Source organism: Hippocampus comes, unplaced genomic scaffold (genome assembly GCF_001891065.2).
Source record: "Hippocampus comes isolate QL1 unplaced genomic scaffold, H_comes_QL1_v1.1 scaffold94, whole genome shotgun sequence".
Taxonomy (NCBI): domain Eukaryota; kingdom Metazoa; phylum Chordata; class Actinopteri; order Syngnathiformes; family Syngnathidae; genus Hippocampus; species Hippocampus comes.
The window spans coordinates 855,804-882,604 of record NW_017806059.1 but is presented as its reverse complement, the minus strand read 5'-3'; the positions used below and the strand labels follow the sequence as shown (position 1 = coordinate 882,604).

The 26,801-nt window shown below is 41.7% G+C and overlaps 1 protein-coding gene across 5 annotated transcripts in view; it reads left to right on the top strand.

Annotated features, from left to right (window-relative positions):
• Nucleotides 1-26,801, top strand: part of LOC109529694 (nuclear factor of activated T-cells, cytoplasmic 1-like) — a 65,708-nt gene that overhangs the window by 32,103 nt on the left and 6,804 nt on the right. For all 5 annotated transcript variants that reach the window (XM_019893098.1, XM_019893096.1, XM_019893097.1 and 2 more), the window contains one exon: nucleotides 10,530-11,186. In XM_019893098.1, the coding sequence (XP_019748657.1) occupies nucleotides 10,530-11,186 (657 nt within the window). The remainder of the gene's footprint in view (nucleotides 1-10,529; nucleotides 11,187-26,801) is intronic.

Here is a 26,801-nt window from a genome sequence, read left to right as displayed (position 1 = left end):
ACAGGCTACCTGCTCTTTATTCACCAGAGGCTCATCAACCTAGTCTCTTATTTCTCTCCCGAAACAGTGTCTTCTCCTGCTTGGTGTACCTTAGCCTTCTCCACTACGTACAATCTCTGTACACAGCTTGTAATGGAGGCTCTCGCTGGCAATCCGTAGTGGAGTCGTTAGATGCAATGCGAATGATTTCAGCTTGAGTCCAGCTGTGGACAATGTTGACAGGCTTGCATGCAGAAGCCATACATTTAGCTATGGCTTCAGCAAATTTGTTCTTCGTCATGTCATCCATTTTCTTCACTTTGAAATAATCCACAGCTGTCTGTCTGAGACGAGGGGGCGGAGGACTCACGTCAGCTGTGTGCTTGGCCATTAGGTGGTATTTCAGACTCGACGTGCTTTGATGATAGCTCAGTTTACGATTGCAAAACATACAGGTAACTTTGGTCTTGTCAGTGGAACAATCTGGCAATTTTTTAAAAGTAAACTTTCCATTCATAAACTCTTAAAGTATCCATTTTCGGTGTCTCGCGCGTGCGTGGACCTGTGCAACGCGCTTGTTGTTTTGTTTCTGGTTTATATATAGAGCAACGTAACATCCGCTGTGACGTGTGCCGCGTTAATCTCGCGAGAAAAAATTTAATCCCGTTAAAATTCATTTAAATTAATGCCAATAAAAACGCGCTAAACTGACAGCTCGAATATATATATATATATAAATAAATAATGATAAACTATTGACAGGGAACCATCCCATCTCAAAGTCAACTCTGATCGGCTCGAACTCACCCCATGACCCTTAAATGTTTTCCCAAGTAGATTTTGCAATTCCAACCTGCAATATTGCACTTGCAGCTCAGTCTTAGACCGCAATATGTTTTCATTGATCAGCATCTAATGGCTCTAGTGTTGCTCGGGTATCATGCACTTTGTTATAAGTATACAGCTGTGAATAAGATGTGGTGTCTAGAATTATCAGCAGATGTATTTATGCCCACAGGAGATAAGACACATTTTGGACAGGGCTCTGAGAGAAAGGCAGAGGAGAGCCCTATTTGGAGATCCCTGATTGCTTTGATTTACAAGTACATAGTGGGTAATTTGGCCAGTTCAAGGCAGACAAACTGTGGCCATATTTAGTATATTCATTTTATATACCGTACTGCCTCAAAGAAGCAACTCTTATCAGTCCCCATTATGCATCCCCAATCATTTTGCTGAGCATAAATACAAGTCTAATTAAAAGATCTTGTTTTTGCTGCCAAGTCAACCACAAGTGCAGTGCAGACCACACAGGCAGGGCCAATAAAGCATAATTAGCTCTCTAGTGTTAAAGCCAAGGAGTCTGTGAACAACAAGCAATTTGGTGGTATTGTAGTTTGAGATGTGCTAGTCGTTTAAAATAACTTATTACATTCAGGGATAAAATATCAAATACAAATAGCATCTCCATGTCCTTTTAAGGTTAAAGCTACAAAAGTCATAATGGAAAAACTTTCACAATAAAGGCTGCATTAAGCTTAAGTGTTAGCAGGTTATCGCAAATGCAATCATGTTTTCAATACAGCAACAAAAGAACGAGGAAATCCTGCCTCAGTTTATGCTTCTTGCTGTACGGAGTTGTGGTGTGTCAGCTATTAAGGAAACAACTAACGATGAGGCCACGTTCGAGGCTGAGCTTGAGAGGACACCCACAGACTTTCACACGCATACCCTGTTGTCAACACTTTCTTGCTTTCCTTTGTGAAAGGGACTCTTCCGCCCGCTGTCCCATTTGAAGAACATTTGCGGTCGCCGATGTTATTAAGGGAGAACATTTCTTTGACACTGCTGTCTGTTCATCTATAAAAAGACAAAACCCACCCTTAAAATAGACTTGTTTGAAAGAGCGGAAGGATGAAGCAAACACCTCTGTGGCACAGATGCGAGTGAAACTAGAGTTATTTTCCATTCTGGTCTTGCTGTCTTGTTTTTCTTGATTGCTTACGCAAATATGAGCATCGCCCATTTTAACTGGCTATGTTAGAGAGCCCTTCGTTCTGTTTATGCTCCTTATTCTTCCGACCACCCCAACAATATTTATTGACCTTGTTGAGTATAACATGCAGATGTACGTGTAGATAAACACAATAATAAACTACTGTTTAAGCATCAGCTTTCAGAAAGATAAACACGTGATAGCATTCTCCTTTCTTTCAAAATGTATCATAATTTCCGGACAAGAGAGCGCACCTGATTATAAACCGCACCCACTACATTTTTAAAGGAAAAAACATTTTGTACACACATAAGCCGCACCTGTCTATAAGCCGCATGTGTCCATATTGTAACATGAGATATTTACAAAGAAATACTGTACACAGGTGGCCGTTAGAAAAATCTTTGTATAGGCCGCTTCATTACATAAGCCGCAGAGTTGAAAGCGTGTCACAAAAGTCGCAGCTTATAGTCCGGAAATTACGGTACAAGCCACCTTCAGCCCATGGATCCGCTGCGTATTTTCCATTGAGCCAAGCCTTTCTTGACACTCAGAGAAACGTACAAATTATTACATTACATTAAATAAAATGAAAATAAGAAATGCAATTCAAGAAATAAATTGACAACTGGAATAGGCAGAGGAAATGGCACTGTTCATGCGCAGTTTTAAAGAGGCCTGTTTTTAGTTGCGATTGGAAGTGGGTGGATGAATCCTTGCTTCCGAGTTGGGTTCGTCATGACTTCCAGAATCCGGGGAGCAGAGTGGTTGACTACTCTGCTCCCCATGGTGGTGAGACGGCCAGAGTGGACAGATAAGGGAATGAAGGAAGAGGATCTTAAGGTGTGGGAGGGAAGACATGAAGAAATCCGGCAGTTATGCAGGGGCAAGTTTGTGTATAGCACTGAATGCAAAAAGGATCATTTTGAATCATATGTGGAACTGAACTGAGATCCAGTGAAGTTGTTGGAGGATTGGGGTGATGTGTTGAATGGTGAGAGTTCAGCTTATGATGCGAGCAGTGGAACTTTGGACCAGGTGAATTTTTTGGAGGGATTTCTGAGGGAGGCCGAAAAGAAGAGAGTCGCAATAATCCAGACATAATGTGACAAAACTGTGGACAATGATGTCAAGTTAATGGATGTGTTGAGGGTCCGGGTGGGGCGAAGGAGGTTGATGTTACATAGATGGACGAAGGCAAACCGATGAATGTCATTGATGTGGGATTGGAAGGATAGTGTGCTGTCAAGGAGGACACCCAGACTCTTAACCTGGGGGAAGATGAAACAGCTTTTTTATTTTATTTTTTTTCGATGGGAAGAGAAAAGCTGCAACTTTTGGAGAGACTGGGCACACTTAAAGTGTCAGAGGAAAGAATGGTTTTGAAGGACTTGAGTTGGAGGAACTGAATGTGGTCAAATAGGTAAGATCCAAACAAGCCAACAGAGTGTGGGTGATGCCGATGAAAGAGTGTGTATTGAAGAGGATGGTGTGACAGTGGTATTGAAGGCTGCATTCTGGTCGAGGATGGCGAGGGTGTTGAGATGTCCAGAATCAGGAGCAGTTCAGCAGTAATTTTGATGAGCGCTGTTCTGTTCCAGTGCTATGGAGTGAGTGGAAACCTGACTATTCAAACAGGTGATTGTGGAATGAGTTGGAATGGTGTTGAGCGGAAACTGTTTTTTCAAGGATGGTCTAAATGAAGGGTAGACCTATACTGGCGTTGTAGTGGGTTTTGTCCTTGCCAATGTTTTCCTTATTGTGTCAGATATGATGAGTGCCCATTTCACATTTTGTGAGTCCATTTAAATTTATTTATATATATTTTTTTAATAAATGTGTCAAGTTGTCGATTCATTTCATGAGAGGGTGATCAGTGTGAACCCAATGCAAAGAGATTTAAAGAAACAAATCTTTTTTATTTTTTATTTTTTTAGATGGAACGAGAGTTCAGAATGTTATGAAGTCAAATGCTGTAATGAGACAGGTCATCAGGGTTGGAAAAACTGTATGTTGGCGAGTCAGTAGGAGTCACTTCTAGATGTGAGATTGGCAGGATTAATATTCTTTATATTCCGAAATGAAATGATATCTAGTGTTTTGGTTATGGCGAGAGTGAATTTCACTGTATGTGAGAGGACAAAGTTGTCAGGAGTTCATCAGTTCTAAATTCAGAGGGGTTGATAACAGAACAGCAGATTAAATCATGTACAAAAAAAATAAATCACCCTTAGGTTTCAGGGAATGGTAAACAGTAGCACTGATGGCTGGAGTGGAAATGGAGAGCTTGCAGACAACAGATTCAAACGTTCTATAGAAAGTCATGGCCCTTAGCAAAACTTTCAAAGTCTTGCGGTGAAACGCCTCCGCCACGGCCAGAGCCGCGATTTTGACAGATGTAAATAAACCTGCCCGAGGGGATTGAATCAACTACAAAAAGTCCTTTGGTTGTTTCCATGTCTCGGTCAAGAGAAGATCACTTAGAGACAGTCAAGCTTACGATCACTGATAAGGTCCTGGATACGATGTTCCTTGATTGTCAGTGAGCGAATGTTGAGCAGAGCAAAGTTGAGTGAGGTGTTGTCGGTGATGGTGGGTGTGTCAGCCAGCCGAGCTAAGCTTGCTGACACGCTGTGCTTGACAGGCCGGCTGGTGGAGCGAGGGGGGTGATGAGTGCAGGACGAGATGGACCATACTGGCGCTGAACTGTCACGGCAGAATTTGGAGGTGGAAAGCTGCCGGCGCAGGTCCAGGCAGGTGATAGCCCAGCCAGTTTAGGTCAACAACCGAATACTGTCCTGGAGTAAGCCCACCACTGGCAGGTGAATAGGCAGGAGCAAACAGGCGCAGACGATCCAGATGTATGTCATAGCATCCGACGTTGTGGGTGTGGTCTCAGGCAGCGTTGACGGCCAGTGAGACACCAGATGGAGAGTCAAACTGGGAGAGAAGGTGAGTAAACAGTGTAGACTCACAAACTGTAGCGCAGCTTAAGAAAATACTCCAGGAGCGGGCAATTATATAGTCCGATTGGGTCAGAATGCCAGAGAAAATAGGAGCCTGGAAAGTTGAAACGTTTAAAACGCTAAATGTTTTAGAAGGGCACCGGTGAGCAGTGGCAGCCAGTTGGGCCATCGTTCACTCGACTCGGAAGTGAATTCAAGCCTCCAAAAACAGCATTAATCTTTGTTCTGGCAGCAGAGCTGGAAATGTTTACCTTGGATTTTTTTTTCGATTTGCACCAGCCACAACAGACACAATCTAAATAAACACATATGCAAATAATTACATTGTGGTTTGAAAAAAATATATACAATTAAAAATAATAACTATGATGCTTGGCTTCATTTCTACATTAAATTGCCCATAGGTGTGAATGTGAGTATGAATGGTTGTTTGTCTCTTTGTTCCCTGCGATTAGCTGGCCACCAGTTCAGGGCGTCCTCTGCCTCTTGGCCAGTGACAGGAGGTGGTTTCCAGCACGCCCGTGACCCTTGAGAGGATTAGCGATTCAGAAAATGGATGGATGGATGCGTGAATAATAATCTCGGTTGTGGCCCTCCTGTGTGGAGTTTGGATATTCTCCCCATGCTTAGTGTTGTTCGTTTCATCATTCTTGATCAAGGCAGAATTTCTGCTATAGCTTTTGCATTGAATGTCATTAGATTGTGAGTGTGTCCCTAATATTGTGGCCGTCGAGTATATATTCAAGGCAAGGATCACATCGCATATTTAGTTAGCTAAGGAGGTTTTTTTTTTTTTTTTAATTCAAGCGCTTCCAATCATTCTTGCGCGACGTGTTGATCCTCAAATAAGAACCAGTTAGACCAACCACACTGGAGAACAGATGCCAAAAATGCCTGCCAGCAACCAAAGCATGAGCTTCTCGGAACCCCTTTATTTTTTACAGGCTGTTCAAAGATGCCTTTGTAATATCAAACTATTCTTAAGACAAACTTGTGCCCAGTGTATTGGTTGGTGGTTAGAGCTAAACGGAGTAACATGTTTTCTGATAAATAGAGGAAAATTGATAGGGCACGAATTGTTCTCAGTTTTTATACACACGCACACACACACACACACACACACACACACACACACACACAGTCATGTTATCTTGACACTACAATGAGACGTTTGAGCTGTAGACTGTTATGTCTATAGCATTGGTCGTTGTAAGACACCCAATTGTGGAAGGTGATCTACTAATTTACAGATGATTTTTCATGTTGCAGGAGGAGTCCTGTTATGCAAGTACATGAACTTAGCTTTGTGTCTGAGAGGCAGGTGCGAACAAGGTGTGAAGCGGTTCCAGCATCGTGCAGGCAAATTGAGAGGCAGTGGGGAGCACTTTTCCACTCGTGTAAATATTTTTTAAATGGCAACAAAAATGAATTCAAAATACTGTCTTAATCACCAGTGCAATTGTGGAGCTTCTGAATGATCCAAAGGCAGACTTGGAGCCAGCCAGAAGGAGCCTTGCCAATTCACCAATGACGAAACCCATTTCAACTCTGCACTTTGTGCATCTGGATCATTTCAGCGCGTTGTTTTCCATTGGTGGTGGCCCCTCTCAATTTTCTCAGTTTGGCGAGTTTGCTGTCTCAAGGTTTAAACACAATGTTACGCCGGATCGGCACATACCTGTACATTCAATTGCCCTCCAGTCATGGAAAGTTAAATTAAAATGGAAAAAAAGCATGGCGTTTATGAAGTTGCTGGATTTCCCCTAATTCCGTCTTGTTCTTGGCCCCTTCATGACTGCTATCCATTGGGTATGCGTTGGTTCCTCTTTTGGTAGCCTGTCGAATCCTGGCCCTTTCCTTCGCCTTCTCTTCTTGTGGCACCCTGGTGAACAACAGCTGCCTACCATTGTAAAAGTGTTTATTCAAAGTAACAATCCATATTATCTCCTGCCAAAGTGGCAATGTTTACTTTTGGTGCAGTGCATTGTGGGATGCATGGCATGAGCTCTTTATAGCACTGACTGTACTACTTTGTTCATTTGAGTGTCATCACAATAATTGAATCCACGACCAGAAACAACAGCCTGCCTATACAAAATAATACATATATCAATTAAAAAATCCCAAGGGTGGATTATAACTACAGCAAAGCATGCTGGGAAGGAATGGACATTTTCTAACCACTTGTTGTGAAGCCCCGGGGGGACATGAAAATACCAATCCTGTAGAAAAGGCCATGTGATTTATTATTTTCCAGAAATACATTAATCTTTTTTTTATTTAGCTGTTTTGACCACTGACTAATTTGCATGCATTTGTATCATGTTCTTGCGCAGGTTTCGTTAAAGTAATTGCCGCACACGCTGTCGTGTGTTCGTGGCCAGTAAATCGTGTCAATGTTGTCACGCGCATGCAAAAAATAAATACAAACAAGGTAAGTTAGTGTCAGTCTGCGCATAGTGCACTGGAAAATGAGTCAATTGGTGTTAAGAGCGCACACAGGAAGTACCGTGTTAGCTGCCTAAAATGCTGACTAACAGCATTTGATAAATCTGCCTTGATATGTGTTAACTTTATCACCCCATATTGTCCACGCTTACGTATTGGTCCCTTTTTTGCACATTTCATTTATTTATGTTGTCATATTTGCTCAAATAAACACTGACAATGATCTTGTAGGCACAGTGAGTTGTTTTGATTTTTGAAACGCAAAATATCAAACCTTCACAGGAATGTAGTGAATCGATCTAAACCGTGAATATTTTGTATTGTTGCAGACCTAGTTCTTGTCGGAGGGACTGAACCCGACAAGTTTCATATGTATATTCACATAAACCTTCGTACTTGAAAAAATAAAATGAATTTTTGTAATGTCATGAATCAGATGAGAGAAGTGAACGGAACAGACATGCACAGTGACTTTATATCAATTTATTTTCTTTGATTTCTCCATCTTTTACCTATTTTGGGTTGAAAATCTGGAGAGTGTAACACGTATTGTAAGCGACGAAAAAATAATACAATATAAATATCATTTTATTTTAATATTTCGAGATCACAACAATATTGACATTTACAACTACAGTTAAACAAATGAACAAACACAAATAAAATATTTTGTTCAGATATTGTGCACTGTGGGTGTCGCTGAGCTTTCTGCACATGCTGCCTATTCAATGTACTGCTGACACGTGAGGTGCTCGCAAACGTCTCTGAAGGTTGATCACCGAAATTGCACAAGGTGTCAAGAAAGAAGTTGTGGTGTCGGGAGGCAAAATAACAAAGCCAGAGTCGAGGCAAACACCGTATTTTCTTACCAAGCTATTAATAGCACAACACTAATTCAATTTACTACATCTGCTATGACAGAACTCCTCTCCTTCCTTTTTCTTCTCAATAGTATTTTTATAGCAAGGCTACTACCTAATGTACAGTGAGAGTACATACCAGAAGTGATACACATTTGTGAGACAAATACCATACATTCCCATCGAACATTTGTAATTTATTTTCCCAAGCCATGCAGAGCCGCAACTTAAGGATGAAAGAGCCACATGCGGCCCCGGAGCCGCACGTTGCTGACCCCTGGGTTAGACTGAACCACTGAGCATATTCGTAAACGATCACAATTTTAGTAAATCATGTGCAACACACCCACCAGCGTGGGCAAGCTATGAGAGTGAACATGCAATTTAGCACCCGCTATTTATGATCTTAAGTAGATCAAGAGAATGGACACTGATAGAAATAGAGGGAAAAAAACAAAAACAAACAAACAAACAAAAACGTGCAAGGCATCAGCTGTCCTTGGGCCATAACCCACAGGTTTGGGGTAGGAATAAAAGTCGGATGAAATTGGACTTTTCTGAGGAATGTTTTCTGAACATTCACATGAAGTGAAAAGGAGATCTATGCGTGGATTAAGTTTTGGAGAGATATGTTCGGTTTGTATCGGATGTGACATGTTTGCATGGGACTTCCACAAGACATGCCGCTGGAACCCACCCTTCATTCGAATGTTGCACAGGTCTCAGCGTTGCCCTTCTTATCCATACCTTTGCCTTAACTTCATTTAACAAAACGTAATCCGTGACCATATACTACCTTACCTTTGCAACACAACTACAGCAGATGATTCCATTGAAATGAGAGCCAAGTGAGGCAGCACCAAAAGGAAAATGACAGTGTGACAGTAGAGTGGCCCATGTGAGGTTTATGTTATTCCCGAGGCATGACAGAGGAGGCCCTTGAATCATGGGACTTGCCTTACGATGCTCTCCAGACAACCTGTTCCCTGGGCTCCCAAAGCAGACAGGACTGACGTAAATGGTCTCCCTGCTTTGTTATCACCGCACCACAGCTCGGGACCCCAGAGGCAAACAGGCGTGACTGCCTTTTAAATTCTCCTCCCACAAAAATAACAACACACTGAAAAATAATGTCTCATCTGACTTTTAATGTATTGCAGTTTATTTTCCTGCCACGCAATTTTTATTTGTACACGGGAAAAACAATGTGAGTTTAACTTGTATTTACATTGAAATCATTCTCGCTTCAATTAAATGTCACTGCTGTTTTAACAGAACATTTCTAATCATTGGCATCAATCAATTTAAATTGTATTAAGGAGTAGTTGTATGATCTCTTATGAATCCGAATTTATACATTTGAGTGTTCACTCTATCATATTAATCATTGCGAGTGGTGGGTAAATGGTAATGTAGACGACGACTCACCCCAGATTGTTTTTGTCTATTGAGGAGACTTCTCCTCGGTCGGCCGGGCTTTCCTTCTCTCTTTCTCATCCTCTTGTCCTTCCAACCCAAACCTAGACACTGAAGCTCTGTTTGTAACTGATAGAGACCGAGGAGGCCCAACACAGCAATAAAAAGAAAATGTATCCTGTGTCCTCTCTCCTGTGTCCTGACTGAAGAGAAGCATGTGATACCTGTCAGTCAGAAAGCATCAGGAAACACTGCAGACTGCCTGTGCTGGAATGGAAGTTCCAGAGACAGGATGATCAAGTGGGGTCACTGCACTCTCTCGTATTCGGCAAGGCCCGAAGCCTCCTGAAACCAAAGGCACAACTCCTTGGCCACTTAAGAAACCCAGACAGCCCGATCCAAATCCAATCATCTCCTTTTTTTTTGTCCTATTATTTGGTCCTAAGAGAAATAATTGATTCTAGAGTGCAGAGAAAAGAAAAGGACCTGCGGTTCCTCGTCATGCAGGAACAACCTTCGGCCTTAAAGTTGAGTTTTATTGGATATCAGAGCTGGAGGAGAGTCCAAAGAAAATAGGTCTTATTCATTATTCGAACCAGCTGTGGTTTTCCACTCTGATGACTCATCCATTTTTCTTTTCCCCCCTATTCTTTGCCTTTTTTTCATGATAGAGTATCAAAGTTTTCTCACTGAAACACTGAGCCATAATCACTGGTTGTTTGTTTGGATTATGAGCAGCACAGCGGCCACGAGTGTGCGTGTCCATTGATTTACTCATTCTCCCTCATGCAAGCATTGTGCCACGTGGATGCCTCTGCACATTTTTTAATATGTCCGTCTTTCTTTCTACTTTTCCCCCTTCAGTGCCGATGATAAAGACAGAACCCAGTGATGAATATGATTCTTTGGGGACTTCAGTACTGCCAATGCATTCAAAGCCCTATTTCGGTCATCCCAGACTTAATCCCATCATGCCTGTTGCTGAACATGATGCTTGTCTGGCTGGTGCCTACCCTCCCTGCCCTTCTCTCAATGCTGCCATACCATCACCGTCCCCCAATTCCAGCCCAACCCTGCATGACCTCTCCCCCGTCACATTTAGCAAGTGCCTCCCGAATAGCCCCACCCATGCAGCACCTTCAAGTCAAATGGTGACAACCTTCCAGGAGAATGGCAGGCCAGTCCTGACCCATCCAGCATCTCCTGACCATGGCTCTCCCCTAGCTATGCTCCAAACTCAAGGAAGTCCCAGTCACCTCAACAGCCCGGGACCCCATGGATTCCACCCTGTCTACGCCAATAGCAGCCCTTCCTCCTCCCCAGCCTCCCATGCTTCTACTCCCAGTGGGTCTGCAGAGAGTCCGTTTATCCAAGCCTACAGTCCCAGCCAGGCTCAGGCAGCAGCCACCTCAGCCCAGGCTGGAGGCAACTCACCCAGCCTGCTTCATGAGGAATCAAGTCCACCTGCCATCACCGTCAAACAGGAACCTCAAGAACTGGACCAGATGTACCTAGATGATGGTGAGTTTCCACAATCGTAAAAATACTATCCGAAACTGGATTTGAGAGTGTTTATTTTCATTCAGATATGAACAATGTTGAGTATTTACTCAGAACATTGATCCCATTTAAAATTACTCATCGCCATTAGGCCTTGTCAGCGCACAGCCTGCTTTACCTCTCTCTACACTTTCGTTACATAATACAGGATGCCGATTTACGTCACATCTGTTTCGTTTAAGCGTAAATCTAAATAAACAGAAACAACTTGAACTGTTTCATTTCATTCACAGGCAATCTATTTGTTTTTCTTGTAAGTGTGTGGTCGTGTTTGTATTGTCCAAGTAGTTGATTTAGCTCATAAGACAACATTGCCTTGATAGGAATTTGAAACAATCTGTCAAAACATCACAGAGAATCTGGGGTCAGCCAGATCCCAGCAGAACAAAACAGTGGCACACGCGTGGCAAACCAAGCTGTTGACATATCGACTAATGATTGTGAAGGAAGCAAAACAATAGGTAGGGGTTTCCTAATCCCCGCCTGGCTTTTTGGGAGGGATGCCGGGAGCTCTGAGGCAGAGGTTTTCTTTTCCCGTCTTTTCCCTCTGGAGTACAGGCCGTGCAGCTGTCGTCATCAAGGGAGACTGAAGGGTCATGGCTCTACCCTGGCAATGAGATCAGACACACCCAAGGGAGCGCATGGCCGAGTTTATTGCCTCCTGTGTCCATCCCGTCTCTAGGGTCACCAACCTTTTATCTATGTTAGCAGAGGCACCACTTGTTGTTATGATATGTATTCATAGCACATGTGGATTTTGCCAATTTTAAATTGGAACAAGTCCCTCCCTTGTAACACAGGTGGAGACCCAGTGACCCCCATTGAACTCTTGCCTCGTCACCCTTCCTGTTAACGTTAGGGTGTGCGTGTTTCTCACAGAGTGTGTGTGTGCATGCGTGCGTGCATGCATACGTGTGCGAGGGTCAACAATTCACAGAGGCGAGAGGTAGGCATGAGGGGAAGAGGGGAGTGGGGAGTTGTTGCTGCTGAACTGCAATTGTGTTGTCAGCATATCTGGCCAGTTTGGATGAGTCCCATTTGTCGTCATAAACAGGCAATGTAGACAAAGGGGGGTGTTGTAATCAGCTTTTTTAAGTTATTACACTCTTATTTTTGAATCTAATTTCTTGCAGTGATGTGCCGCGAACTTGAGCTATTCTACCAGGGAGCCTGAATGAATGCCTGAGCAGTTAATTGCACTGTTGCAAACATGACATCTAGACAGAGATCGTTTACATCATTTCTATTGTACAAACAAGCAATGTGAGGGACAAACAAGAATTTAAATAATGTAGTTTGCTAGCTAAATGCCATGCACTGAAATCACTTAGAGAGAGAGAGGGAGTGATGTACTCGCCAACCTTTTTGAAACTGAGAGCCACTTCTTGGGAGCTGATTAAAAAGCTACGAGTTCTGAGGCTGCTTCAGTTTCAACTAGTACATTTCAATTACTCAGTTTATTCATACTATAGTTGGCAAATAATTATTTTTGAAATACAAAGTAGATTAAACTGACTAGTATTTTTTTCCATAAATTAATTACGGTTCAATTACTTCTTTGGTCCGAACATGTTTTGCAAACAGATATTTGCAAATGTAAACACAAAAGATAATCAGTAGGCTTTCATGGAGGACTACTGAAGTCAGAGAATATTGTCTGTTGACAGGCTAACATTTTTAACGTTTTTCTTTTTCTTTTGTTGGACATATTTGCATCCACGCAAAGCACTTAAAACCACCCCAAATGAATTTTGCTCTCACTGTCACCAACATGACAGACTGAAGTTCTCATTTCATTCCGAATAATCAAATTAAGTGAAACTGCAGCTTTATTTTTGATTTTGTATTGGTCTCCTTTTACACTGATGTCCAGTAATTAAGATGTGCCAGAAGTCCATTGAAATACTAGTTCAAAATCATGTAACCGAGTTTCCCTTCCCCACTACTCTATCCATTGTCACTTAGTGGGCTCAGCCTTTCTTCACCCAGTGGCCAAATGTAGTCTATCAGTGATTACAGTTGCATTAGGGACGCACAGGAATGTGTATTGATTGACCCAGGGCGGTGTAGAAGGCCCATGAAAAACCTCAGTGTGCTACCGTTTTGCATCACCTGTCATCCGCTCATGCATTCTGCGGTGAGCTCCTGGAGTCCTGGTAAGTATGCGGTGGTAACAGCATACTCCAAAGGCATCTGCCACTCCCAGTTCTCTCTCAAACTCCTCAAATGAGTCCTAAGTTAAAACAAATAAGATTGGAAGGTAGCTCACTGTGCCTCTTGCGTCCCTTCTCCGTGCATTACCGCTGTGCGTTAGTGAGCTGAGCTCTCCATTAGAGAGGAAGACAAGCGGATGACCTCACTTCAGCAGCAGTGATTTAACGCAAGGGATGTAGCATTGTGTTGCTCCTCAGCAATTGGGGGCTGGTGATTTGGAGTCCATGGGCGCACACTTGATCTTCCCCAAGAGTGCATCACCTCCCACGCTCCAATGCGAAGGCCTCCAGCTCTCATCAGCCAAAGGAAATGTGCCTCTCTGGCCAGGACTAGATTTTATACAGCCCTTGAGAAATCACTCAACTTATCAACAGTGAGCTACTGTACCACGAGGAGCACTGATAGGATGGCGCGAGCCTGAGCTTAAAACCCCTTGACTGCAATACTCACTCTCCAAAGCAGATTTTGTTTACTTGTTGTTCTTGCTGCGAGCACGGCTGAACACAATACCCCTTCTGCTGGTTTCCATATCACTGCTGCTTCAACAGAGGCGTACATAGCCCATTTATATAAAGAGAATAATAGCGCCCCCCAAATTTTTGATATTCATTAAAAAAAAAAAAAAAATTAAGCTGTGTTGTTTTTAATGACAAATATTTTTTTAAAAGTACAGTCCAAAATTGAAACTGAATATTTTTAACGACAAAAATAGAGTACACCCACTTTTGTTTAAAAACTAGCTTCATCCACGCCACCCCTCCCAACGCTGCTTCGGCGCTCCCAACGGCAAGCACCAGCAGTGCGTGATCTCCGTCTTGTTGTGCAGAGTGAATATGTAAGTGCACCTTGGTTTAACCAGGATATGTGACAAATGTCTTACATTCTTCTCAAGCCAACACATTATTATTATTACTAGAATGCTTTTTGTTTGCTGCTGTTCGATCAAGTTGCTCGGTAGGAGTTAGAAAACATTACAGGCGCTCAAACAGTAGACCTACCACAGCCCTTTTGGATTGGGATGAGAGAAACAAGCATCTGCGATGTGTATGTGTTAATATTAAAGCCTTTAGTATTGCTATTTATCGAGCTGCCCAGTGTGTGTGTGTGTGTGTGTGTGTGTGTGTGTGTGTGTGTGTGTGTGTGTGTGTGTGTGTGTGTGTAAGATTGTGTGTGCACAAGTGCATGTGTACATTTAAGAAGAGAAGAACAAAGAGAGACTGCCTTTCAAGAAAATTGGTCCACAATTTTGTCCTTACTCTACGGAGCTGGGCTACTCCAGAATCATGCATACAGTCATGGGGTATGTTGTGGAGTCGCTCGATAAAAAGATATTTTCCTTTCCCAGATATTAGGGTTACCATATATTGATATTTTATTATAATATTCCTTTTCTCCTGTGCTGCCGCTCATCATGTAAATAAACTTCATCAGATTTGATTGACTCGCAGACTTACTTCAAACTTCACGTACAAACCCCTGAACCCCGGTCTTTTTCGCAACCATAGACCTGTCTGTAGTGGCCTGAAACCTCTGATCCGAGAATCGCCCCCAACCGTCAGCACAACGGGATGCCAAATGTGGCTTGAAGACGACTTGCATCAGACAGTGCACTGTGGCTCTCATACAACCGAGCATATAAGTTAAGCAAAACATCATGCACAGTGGAACATCTAAGGTCAAGGGCAATCTGTTTCCAGGATGCTCGGGAACCTTATTTCATTTTAAAATACATTTGCCCGATCCAGAAATGGAAAGTTAAATGAACATGGACTTGGTTCATAGCCTTTGCTTTTGTTAACTGGAGCAAAATATCTTTATTTATTCATTTTTTTAATCGTGGCACTCTCACACATTGTAATCAATACACCCACTGGCAGTTTCTATATCTACCCAAAAAGTGGACTTCAGCATAGGCGCATCTAGGCCATTTTTAAAAACTTAAAACTCCTAGGTTAAACATAACTTCTTTTTTTTAAACCCATATAATTCCATTTTATCTGATTTTGCTATGCCGGTACAGTGATCGACTGGTTAGCATGTCCACCTCACAGTGCAGAGGTTGTGTGTTCAATTCCGTATGTAGCGCTTTCACATTCTCCCCATGCCTGCATGGGTTTTCTCCGGGTACTCCGGTTTCCTCCCACATTCTAAAAAGATGTACGGTCTGTTAACTGAACACTATAAATTATCCTTAGGTGTGATTGTGGGTCCGAATGTTTGTTTGTCTAGGTGTACCCTGCAATTGGCTGGCAACCAGTTCAGGGTGTGCCCCGCCTACTGCTCAAAATCAGCTGGGATAGGCTGCAGCACGCACGTGAACCTTGTGAGGATCAAGCAATTTGGTGCAATGGATCGATGATTTTGCAACATATATCGTGCATGTGTATATGTGCATCTCTGTGTGCATGTGCCTGTGTGTGTCTGTGTAGCAAGAGAAGAATGCTGACTGGGCCAGGCATTTGGTCCTGTGCGGCTACTGCAGTGTGTCCTGTCTTATTAGCTGCTGTCGTGATTGGTGATATCATGAAAAGCAGCTGAGTGCAGCTTAGTTGTGCTAATCAGAGGGTCAGATTTGTACCAGCTGCCTCTCAGGGACACAGAGGACCCTTATTCTCTCAAAAAACAAAACACACACACACACACACACACACACACACACACACACATGCACGCACACAAAAACACATTGCAGCCTCAGTCAATTTCTGACAGTTAACATATGTGCTCTGATTGCTTTGCGTTTCAGGGTAGTTTTACTTGTGATTGTTTCCTCTTCAATTCAGGGTTTCTGCATTTGAAACTCGACCAGGCTTGTTTTCTCAATGTGAAAATCCAAATGTTGTCAAATCCCCTTTCCTTCGGGAACAAAAAGGGGCATTCTATTCTTGTAGAGGATCTCCGTCTACCCCTGATGATTCTGAAAGCAACGGAGGCTTTCCTCATGGAAACTTTTACACATTCTGGAAAGTTTCCCAGACCCCAGGACTCTCCAAAACCCTTAATGATGATTGAGAGTGCGTCCACACCACGCTGAAAACATGCTGAGTCGATAACATTGGAGTGTGCCGCAAGGCTGGCTTTAGGATCAGAGGGGAGAACTGAAAAGACAGAGTTAGGGGGAAGGGTGTATATTTAATTCAAGGTTGAAAGTGTCTAATGGGACTGACTAAAGCAGAGTTCCCTCAATACGGTATGTTTTTTTTTTTTTTTTTAAATATAAACTTCCTGTATGTCTTTAAACAGTGTAGTCAGCAAGATGTGGAGGTATTCATCGAGCAAGTGACCCCAAACTTTTTGAACCGATGTCCCCTCTTATGAAGGTCAAGACCAGATCAATGTGTGTCGGAAAAAAAAAAAGTTTGTGGTTAAGTGCAATGCCAAGAACGCAGCCCTCCAGCCAAAGTGATATTGACAGGTACGAGAGAAATGGTGATGGCTTTTTTATTATTAATGACCACAAACAGGATGTAGGTATTTTACTATTGTTGTTATTGATGTCTTCTCATTAGAATACTGTTTTCCTGGCAGACTTAAACATGACAAGTCATAAGTCGAAGACTTGGGAGAAGCTTTTAACCGCAAAATAATACTTCATTTTCAACATATTACTCGCCACGTTTGCCGCACAACATTGATGCATACAATCTGTATTTCCTCATATCCAGAACTGGTGAGAGTGCAGAGGTAGGAGGCACAGATTAGGGCATTTCCAGTAATAATGATAATAATAATGTTTGTGTAAAATAGTTCAGTATAGGTTAGGGCTGGTCACTAATAGTGTCGTGGTTGACACAGCTGTGTCAGGTGCAGCGGGTGTGTGTTCGGTTCCCACTCGGTGTGAATGCAAGTGTGAATGTTTCTGCCAAAATTCAGTTAATTTTAAGTAGGTTCCAGAGCAGGTTAACTCCTTTTTATTTTTCTCAAAAATGCTGCATTTTAGTTTCATTTTAAATCAGTTCTGGTATTTTTTTCGTTTTATTGTATGTGGAGTATTTGTCGAGTGCAAGATTAAAAAAAAAAAAAAAAAAAAGCTCACAAAGTTTTGTGCAATAAAGTCAACAACAAATCTTGAACGACAGACAGATGCACTGTCATACTGAAATAAATCTGATTAAAATGAACCCCGAAAGCTCATGTGTGATATTAATAGACAAAGATGAAAACAGAGGGATTTTTTGCGATCATCGTAATTAGTTTTAGTTTGATTCATAAACATAAGATGTAGTTGTGGTTAGGTATCTTTGTTAACAAAAAGGTTTTTTAGTTCTACACCGGAAAAAAAAAGGTGTTAATTCAATTTTCTTTCATCAATTGTTTGCACAAAATAAAATCATCTGGATCCAGAAACATTTTTTGAAAGTAGATGTATAGTTTAATTTAAAACATGTTTCTGGATCTAGATGATTTTATTTTGCACAACCAGTCGACAAAATACAATTGAAAAGATTCCTTTTTTCGGTGGAGTTATTTCATAATTTTTTTTTTCCAACTATAATCACCGTGAGAGGGACACAGGTAAAATCGTGGAGCAAGCTTTAGCTCGAGGTCTTGTCGACAATCTAGTAGTTGGGTGCTTTGTTACTTTTAAAAGGAAAATGAAGAAATGATGTGCTGGAGAGTTGAGCCCCCATGTCACTTCAGTTCATCGGAAGGCCTTTGGATTACCCTTACATCATTTATCACCATTGGCAGAACATAAGAGGCTTTAGATTCTTGGTAGCGATCCGCTTGCTTTTTTTTAAGACATATTTGACACTATTGTCAGGATTGTGTGCACGCTGAACAAATAACTCGGTCTAAGTGGTTGCATATGAATGCGGCAATGGGGTCATATCGCACGTAATACATATTTAAAAAAAAAAAACTATCTGGAACATAATTTGTCCTGATCAGATGCATAAAGATTAATGTGTAAAAAACAATCCATTCATTGCCCAATTGCGCTGGCTCAATTTTGCATGCGTGTGCACCGCAGCGCTGGCTGAAGAGCCAGAGGATCTGGTCTGGTTTCAATTGCCTTGTCATAATATCCATAGTCACCAACAAAGAATGCGTCTGCTAAAAAAAAAGGAAGAAACGACACCTAAATTATCCAAATAAATTGATTTTCCCATTAGTCTGGGATGTGACACTCATAAATTGTAGATGTGATCCTTAGGTTCAGATTTTCAATTACTAGTGTTTGCTCTGTAAACACATCATCAATTTGTCAGATTTGCTACTGGAGGAAGGTCTAACTTATTTTCTATAATTCACCCAAGCTGTGTCAAAAAGGAACAACATACTTCTGATAGAGTGTGAAACACTGCTCCAAAAGTACAATTGGACTCGACTCAAGAACGCTGTTGATTCAAGCCGCACCAAATATTTGAAGCTCTGTTTCTTAAGTTAATCACGCATGACGTATCTCGTACACTTTCTCCTGACGCAGCCGTTTAAAGGGTCGGTTTACGTGGCCCACATTCTGAGGTTTTTGAGAACACAAGTTGAAAAGCCGCAGAGACGCACGGATCGTAACGGGTCAGGACTCAGACAGGGTCTGCGGCTTGGCTGGGATATGTATCTGTGTACACAGTATTTGTGATCATGCAGCTACCGCCTCGGAGTATGACAAATGTCAGTGTGGTTGACTGCAATGACAGGATTCCCAAGAAAGCTTGACGTTCCTTATCTGTGCCCAAGTTATGAAGTTGCGTGCATAAAGTAAACTTTTTTTTGTGGTAGGTCCCCTTCTCCCCTTCTCTGAGTAATGACTGAATGACAGAGACTAAGCTGTTTTGTTTGTTATTAAAAGCACATTCTGCCACTACTTTTTAACCGCCGTTCCCCTTTGGAGAGCTTGCTGAAAACGCCACAAATGCTGCAGAGTAACAGAAACCATACATTAGCTTTTAATGGAGGATATCTCCAGTTGGCAAATACGGTGTGGAATGGAAAAATCTGAGCAAATCTCAGCACATTTGGGTTTCATCCACAGATCACCAAGAAAGTCGTGGCTCTCTTGTAGCAGCGCAAGGAGGTCAAAGTTCACCAGTGCAAACTGTCTACTTTTCAAATCTATTTATTTCATGTGTGAACACAGACATTTTACCACGGAAAGAGCACAAGAAAATGGACTGCTGGATGCGTGGATTTTTTTTCTTTCCAACATTTCATCGCAATGCTTAGGATTGGTTTTTAATCATGGAAGTAAATTCTAGCATCAGTAAACAGAAACAGCCTCTCCATTCCAGACCACTTTTAGACAGCTCCCTTCTGTTTTCATTGTGTTCGCTCAGTGAAAAAGTATCGCGCTGTGCGCATGTCAGGAGAAAGTTCTCATTCGGCTATTGGATATCGCTAAAGCCCCTTGGGTTTGCAACACTTGAATTAGCATGAGTCAGTAACACCCCGAAATAAGTCAGCGGAAATCGGGAGGAGGTATTTATAACGCTATATATATAAAGTAATCGATTGATTTATTGGTCTGAAATACGAGTAGTGCGTACTTTGCAGTAGAGTGAAAACAAGTGTGGTTTCAATGTTACAGTCCATGAAGGAACCCTCAACATTCATGTTGACAGGTACACAAAGTGCAACTGTCAAAATATTGAAGCTTTCAGATCATTCTGTGGTTATTCAAACTTGCCAAAAATCATTTCAAATGTTTAAAGAGAGTTGTTGATTGTTCAAATTCAGTTTGCTGATGGGCCTAAATTAGAGATAGCAATCTGGAAAATTTGGGGTTAGAGGAATTTCATCATCAACTCACATCCAGGAATATTCAAAGAGCATGAGAAGAAGCAGGTCAGCCATATGAAGACGTGAGACATACACACAGACAAGCAGACTGAGAGGAAGAGGGGAAAAACTGAGGTGGAAGAAAGTTGGTTGAGATGTTGGTGATTTTTCCCTGGCAGCTTCTCCAATTGCCTGACACATAGACTTGTGCGCACGCACACACACACACACACACACACACACACACACACACACACACACACACACACACACAGAACCTCAATGTGCCCCCTTTGTGCCTGTCGAAATCTAAGAGCGATAAACAGCAGCGAAGCTCAAGATCGCAACTCATTTCCTTGCAGCATAGGGACCTACAAAGCAGTGGGTGAAACTATTTACTTTTGAGGAGGGAGTAATCATAATCACTGAAATGCAATTGTCCGACTGTTGGCATGTGACCCACTGCAGCTATAAATCTCAACAGGTCCCTGTACTCTCCTGAATGTATTTGACCAATCTCGGCTGCTTTCACAGCAACATTTTAACAAATAGGGCAATAATTTCATGCTCACAAACCTTTTTTTCTATTCGGAAGAAGGAATTCACATTTGAAATACACAAACTGTATTTAACACCGAAGGACAGGAATGATTTTCCACCCATCCAATTTATGTACTGTGGATCCTGTTCAGGGCCACAGAGAAGATGGAGCGATCCTTGCTGACATTTTAAGCAAAATAAATCCACACCCTGGATTGGTTGCCTGTCAGTCGCAGGACACATATGGAGACAAACAATAAGTCATTCCCTCATTCACAATGTTACTGAATAGGGACTGAACCCGCAGTGCCTGCATCAAGGAACTGTGAATTAATTTAACTCACTGCAAAAGTGTATCATTGTCTTCCGGCCTCACCCAATTATAGACATGGAATCGCCTTTAATGGCGGCCCGGTGGTCCAGTGGTGAGCGCGTCGACCTCACAGTGCAGAGGTACCGGGTTCAATTCCATCTCCGGCCTCCCTGTGTTCTCCCCGGGCCTGTGTGGGTTTTCTTCGGGTACTTTGGTTTCCTCCCACATTCCAAAAACATGCGTGGCAGGCTGATTGAACACTCTAAATTGTCCCTCGGTGTGAGTGTGAGCACAAATGATTGTTAGTCTCTGGGTGCCCTGTGATTGGCTGGCAACCTGTTCAGGGTGTCCCGCGCCTACTGCCTGAAGACAGCTGTGATAGGCTCCAGGTCCCCCCGCGACCCTCGTGAGGATAAGTGGATCAGAAAATGGATGGATGGATGGATGAATCGCCTTTAGTCAAAACCACCATTTCTGGATTGGAACGCACACACATAGTGTTCATTAACATGTATAATTATATATTTGTGTGTCATGGTTAACTGGCATTGTATCATGTCAGACTTTTCGGGAGATTTTTGTTGTTTTGTTTTTCCGTATTGCAAAATGTTTATTTTTTTTCTCAATTTCCCTCCCATGATGATGATGCATCCCTGATGGCTTGAAAAAAAATAATGGACTGTAATTTCAAGACTACAAAACGCACCTGATGAAAAGCCTTAACAGCTAAATTTAGCTTTAAAAAAATTTTTATACATGCATTAGCGGCTTCGTATTAATAGCTGCGTGGGTTTCATGTTATAATGTGGGATATTTGCAAACAAAAAGATGTCAGACAGATGTTTTTTATTTTTAACATATATTTACTGTAAACACCGGTAGATGCTTTTTTTTTTCACCCAAACCACCGCAGGTAGTTACACAATAGCATCCTAGATCCTTTCTCAGTCTCTCTTGTCACAATTTGACAATTTGCAGACAAGCTTCACCACCAGCCTATGAAAACCAATTTGCTACATGTTTGGGAGATGCAGGGGATGCTTGGACTTTTTTCAGTATAAGTCCATGAAGGCATGTCGGTCCGTGGCTGAACTTGCTGTCGTCTTGCCAAACAAACAACGGAGAGACAGGTCGCAATGCAGAGATGGCTATATTTATGGCACTCATTCCCTCTACTCATTTAACTCAGCTCAATAGGCTTCATTTTTATACTATATACTCTTTAAACACACAACTTCCAGATTTCTCTCTCCCTCACACATGTGCACTCCAACCTTTGACGTGTGACGTGTTGGGTAATTTCATTCGTCTTTCGTGATGAAACAATGGATACGTCTTTTGGCAGCTTGAAGCTCTTCAGTAAAAATTCATAAACAAACCTAGTTACGTTAAAAGCCGTTATGTTGGGAAAAAAAGGAAAAAAGTATTCACTTATTGTCTGGAAAGTTTGGTAGATGTCACCATGTCCTCACCTTTAATGTCGATACAAAATATTAACAATATAGGCTCCAGATGCATGCCATCTTGTCAGGGTTCAATGTAGAGCTATGTCTTCAGGGTGTTTTTTTTTTGAAAAGGACTTGACTAGAAGGGTTGAATAAAAACAAAAAAGTTCAGAGTCTTGAAAAGGTTCAGAATATGCCCCAAGGAATCGCCCCACTCTGGGTCTTTGGCAATTTAGGCTTTAAGGTCGTCGGGTAGCTTTCAAGTTCAGTGCACGGAGCATTAATCAGAGAACAGTTCAGCACATCTAGCCGCATCCCAAGAGCTGTTTAAAAACTGAAGCCATGTTTGTGCGCCCGGCAGGAGCTTTGTAAGATTTAGGTTACCCTCAGAGTAATAATGAGTGTCTTTTCTGTGACTTTTGACTTCTTGTGTGTGGAGGAGGATGTTCTAGTTGAGCTAAAATTCTTTGTATCCCTTTGTATCCCCTATTTAAATCAAATATGACCGAAAACCAACCAATGCGGATAGGAGAAAAAAAATGGCACTTTTTACAAAGTGTTTTTTTTTTCTTTCAAGAAACGCAATCCAAAGTCCACAGTTTTGTTACACACAGACACAAATAAGTTACAGGAGGGAACCAGTCTAAGCCTTCTGTCTATGATGGATAGTAAACAATAAAGTGTGCACCGAGGTTAACCTTGTTGGACAGGCACAGCACTGTTTCTCCGTGTATAAATACAAAAAAACAACTTCAAAATCCCACTTCACAACTAATATGCGGCAGGTGATTTAAAGAAGATCAAGCAAATGCACAAACGCATCGACAAATCATCATCTTTTCCGTCACACGGCCAAGTTCTCACTCAAATGAGGTAAACTGGCTGAAGTCTGATTGTTTCAGTATGCTCATATTTTGCGCCAGCCTCCACAGCAGCATACGTTTTTTATTCAGACTCTGTCATAGAGAGTTTATAGGACGGTTGAGTGATTTTATCATAAACCTGTTCATGATGAGGGCTAGAAATAACTTTTAATCCATCTCCTTTCGTTCCTCAATCCTACAGTCATGCGCTTCCCTCTGTACAGTGGATATCCAAAGTAAAAAGTTAACAGTTGCCATACATGAAATGATACCGGTTTGTGTTGTGTTTTTTGCAATGTACAATAAAAAAAATAGCAGAGCTAATCAACGTACCAGAAGACCTGGTGAGAACGATAACTTCGGTGTGGTTTTTCAGACCCGGCACTGCAAACGCTTGCATAGGAATCATCATGAAATAAACTATTTTAACCCTTTATTTGCCCTGAGGGCTTTCCAATTCCTACTTCTTCAATTTTGTTGTTAACTGGAATTCAATAATACTCTCAAGAAAATTATCAGCATCATGGTACTGTGCGTGTGACAGTGCATGTGCATGTGCGTGGCGTGCCCGGAAAAATACAGATAGTTTTATGACAAAGTAGTATGACAAAAAGTAGGTTTTTTTTTTTTCCTTTTAACTATTGCAAACTCTACTTTTAACCGACCACATTAAAACTCATGTTGAATGGGAACCAGCACGCATCTGCCTCCATTTAAAGTTCCTCTGACTAACCTTAAATAAAGTTGAAATATTCTAGTAGGCTTTTCCTGGCATCTGTTTGCTTTTGAACAGAAGCTTTGTGCTCACATAATTTGGAACCATTAATAATTCCCTCCACCTTCACCAGGACACCAGTTCCAAGTGAAAAAAACAACAACAACCCAAAATCACGATGCTGCTGCCACCAAGATTAACTGCTGGTATGGTGTTTTAAGGTGGCTTGAGTTTACGTGAAACATAACACCGACACTCTTATTACACCTGAACAGTTACAGTACATAGTAGATGCTAATATGGATGGTAGCATATCCACTCCTGAACAAAAATTAAAACAAAGTGTTAACCATGAAAAGTGTGTTATCCAGATGTGTGACTGGCTCTGGTCAGAAAATGCAAATTGGGATATTCATATACCCTAATTCAGTGGTCACCAAACTTTTTGAGAGTGAGGGCTACTTCATGTGTACTGATTGTGTGAAGGTCTACCAAATTGATACACATCTGAAATAACATATTTGTTCAAATTACCTTTAATAATATTCATGTGTTATTTTAAATACTTGATTTAATGATTTCTACTCACATTGTCCTAGCACAGGCGAGCTACTCATGTGGTCCTCACAGGCTATCTGGTGCCCGCGGGCATCACGTTGGTGACCCCTGCAATTCTACACTTCATTCATTTTACAATACTATATAATACATGAAAGTACCGCAGCAATTTATGACGTAAAAGCAATTTTAATGTTGCCAGGTTGAACTCGCTAGTTTTGTGAAAAAAGGTTTTGGCACATACTTCTTTCAAAGTTCCACAGCAAACAGTACCTTAGGAAAAACATATTGACCCCAAGCTTCAAGGAAATGGCAATGATCACTGGAAAGCCTGAAACTGACTCCTCTGTGATTTCATGGTCAGCACAGAAAGCAGGAGCCACCACATAAACAGCTCTTCCTTATCCTCCCAGGGGACCACCCTCTCACGGGCACACCCGCAGCCTCCTGGGTCTTGGAGGAAATGAAAAGATGAGGAGGAGGAGGAAGAGAGGGAAGTGATGCTATGAGGCACAGAGGGAGGTGAGATAGGCAGAGGCACATCAGTTGAGAGCACGATCAAAGACAAAGGTTACGCACCACCGCAGCCAAAACAAGCACACCAGAGGTGGAAATTTCGATGAAGCTCTTTAGATAATCTAATTTGGGATACTGCTAAGCTTGGATCACATTTTTTGTTGTTGTTATTTTTAAGTGAACACCTATGCACATTTTCCAAGGTCAAATTTTACTGGGCTTGGCCTCACCCTGAACTCGTCACCAATCATTCGCAGCACAAAATATGACAAACAAACAATCGTACTCACATTTGCATCTCTTGGCCATTTGGGCACCGTCCACAAGGAAATGCTTGACAGTGTATCTTCAAAGGCTTATTTGTTTTTGTTTTTAATCGTTTTGACCTGGCCATTTGGGCACCGTCCACAAGGAAATGCTTGATAGTGTATCTTCAAAGGCTTATTTGTTTTGGTTTGTTTTTTTTAATCGTTTTGACTTTTTGTCATTTTGGGAGCCTTTAAACTATCATTTTTGCAGCCAGGTACCAGAGTGGGTGGCTCTCCAAAAACTTGATAAACGCGGTGTTGAAAACGGATGGATGGCTGTTCTCTACCTTGCCGTGATCTGGCTTTTAGTTCTAAAGCAGAAGTTGTAGCACATCGTCAGTTCACACAACTATATCATATACTGCTTGCTTCATATTCACTGCCACTACATAGTATCGTCATTGTGTTCTCTCTTTTGGTTGACTTCCTGTTGCAGTGTTATGGTGCCACTTCAGGCTCGGCATATGTATTACAGCTTTTCAATGTCTTCGTGAGCACACCCACATTTCTTGAAACAATTCTGTGGTTATAGGAAAAGCTTTAAAAGCAACAAAGATCAAGCTTGACTCTGTTTCTGTGTGGCCAAATTAAGAGTTAAGCGTGAATTAGCCTACTATGCATGTTTTTTGCAAAGTGGATATAAACCAGAATACCCAGAGAAAACCAACAAAGAATGCTTGCCACATACTATACTCTATATCTCTCCTTCTGCTCTTTCTCTTTATTGTTTTTTTGTATTTTGCTTGTCATTAGCCATTTTCTTCCAAATTGGCTAAAATTGGTCCCACAATTGGGATTCATAGCACTATCTTTCGCTTTACCATATGCTTGGCAGCCATGTGTTTTATTGGCGTGTAGAGAGACACAAATGTGGGGAAAATTAAAAAAAAAAAAAAAAAAAAGTTTTTTGGGACGAATGTTCCTTCCTCTTTTGTGGTCTGAGCATTTGTTTGTCCCCAAAGTGTCACATGACCTGCGCAGAAGGACTCTTTTTTTGGGTTTTTTTTTTTGTATACCTCCATCCTCTGTACTTCTATTTAACACTTGGAAATGAACTCCCTGTCTCTCTATATTATTGCATCCTAAGGCTCCAAGGTTGATTTATTAGGCTTTTTATCATGATAAAGTACATTCATGAAATACTCCCAATTTTTTAATAGACTTACAGTATGTCTGCCTGTTTTATCTGAGGACTTTTTTTTTAATTTTTACTTTATTTTCCATCTTCTGCCCCTTGACCTCTTCGTTTTTCATGCTGTTATCGACATAGGATAAGTGACGTTTTCAGAGGCTCTCCGCCCAGTCATTTGACATATGTGTGTGCGTGTGCGTGTGCGTGTGTGTGTGTGTGTGTGTGTGTGTGTGTGTGTGTGTGTTTGTGTGT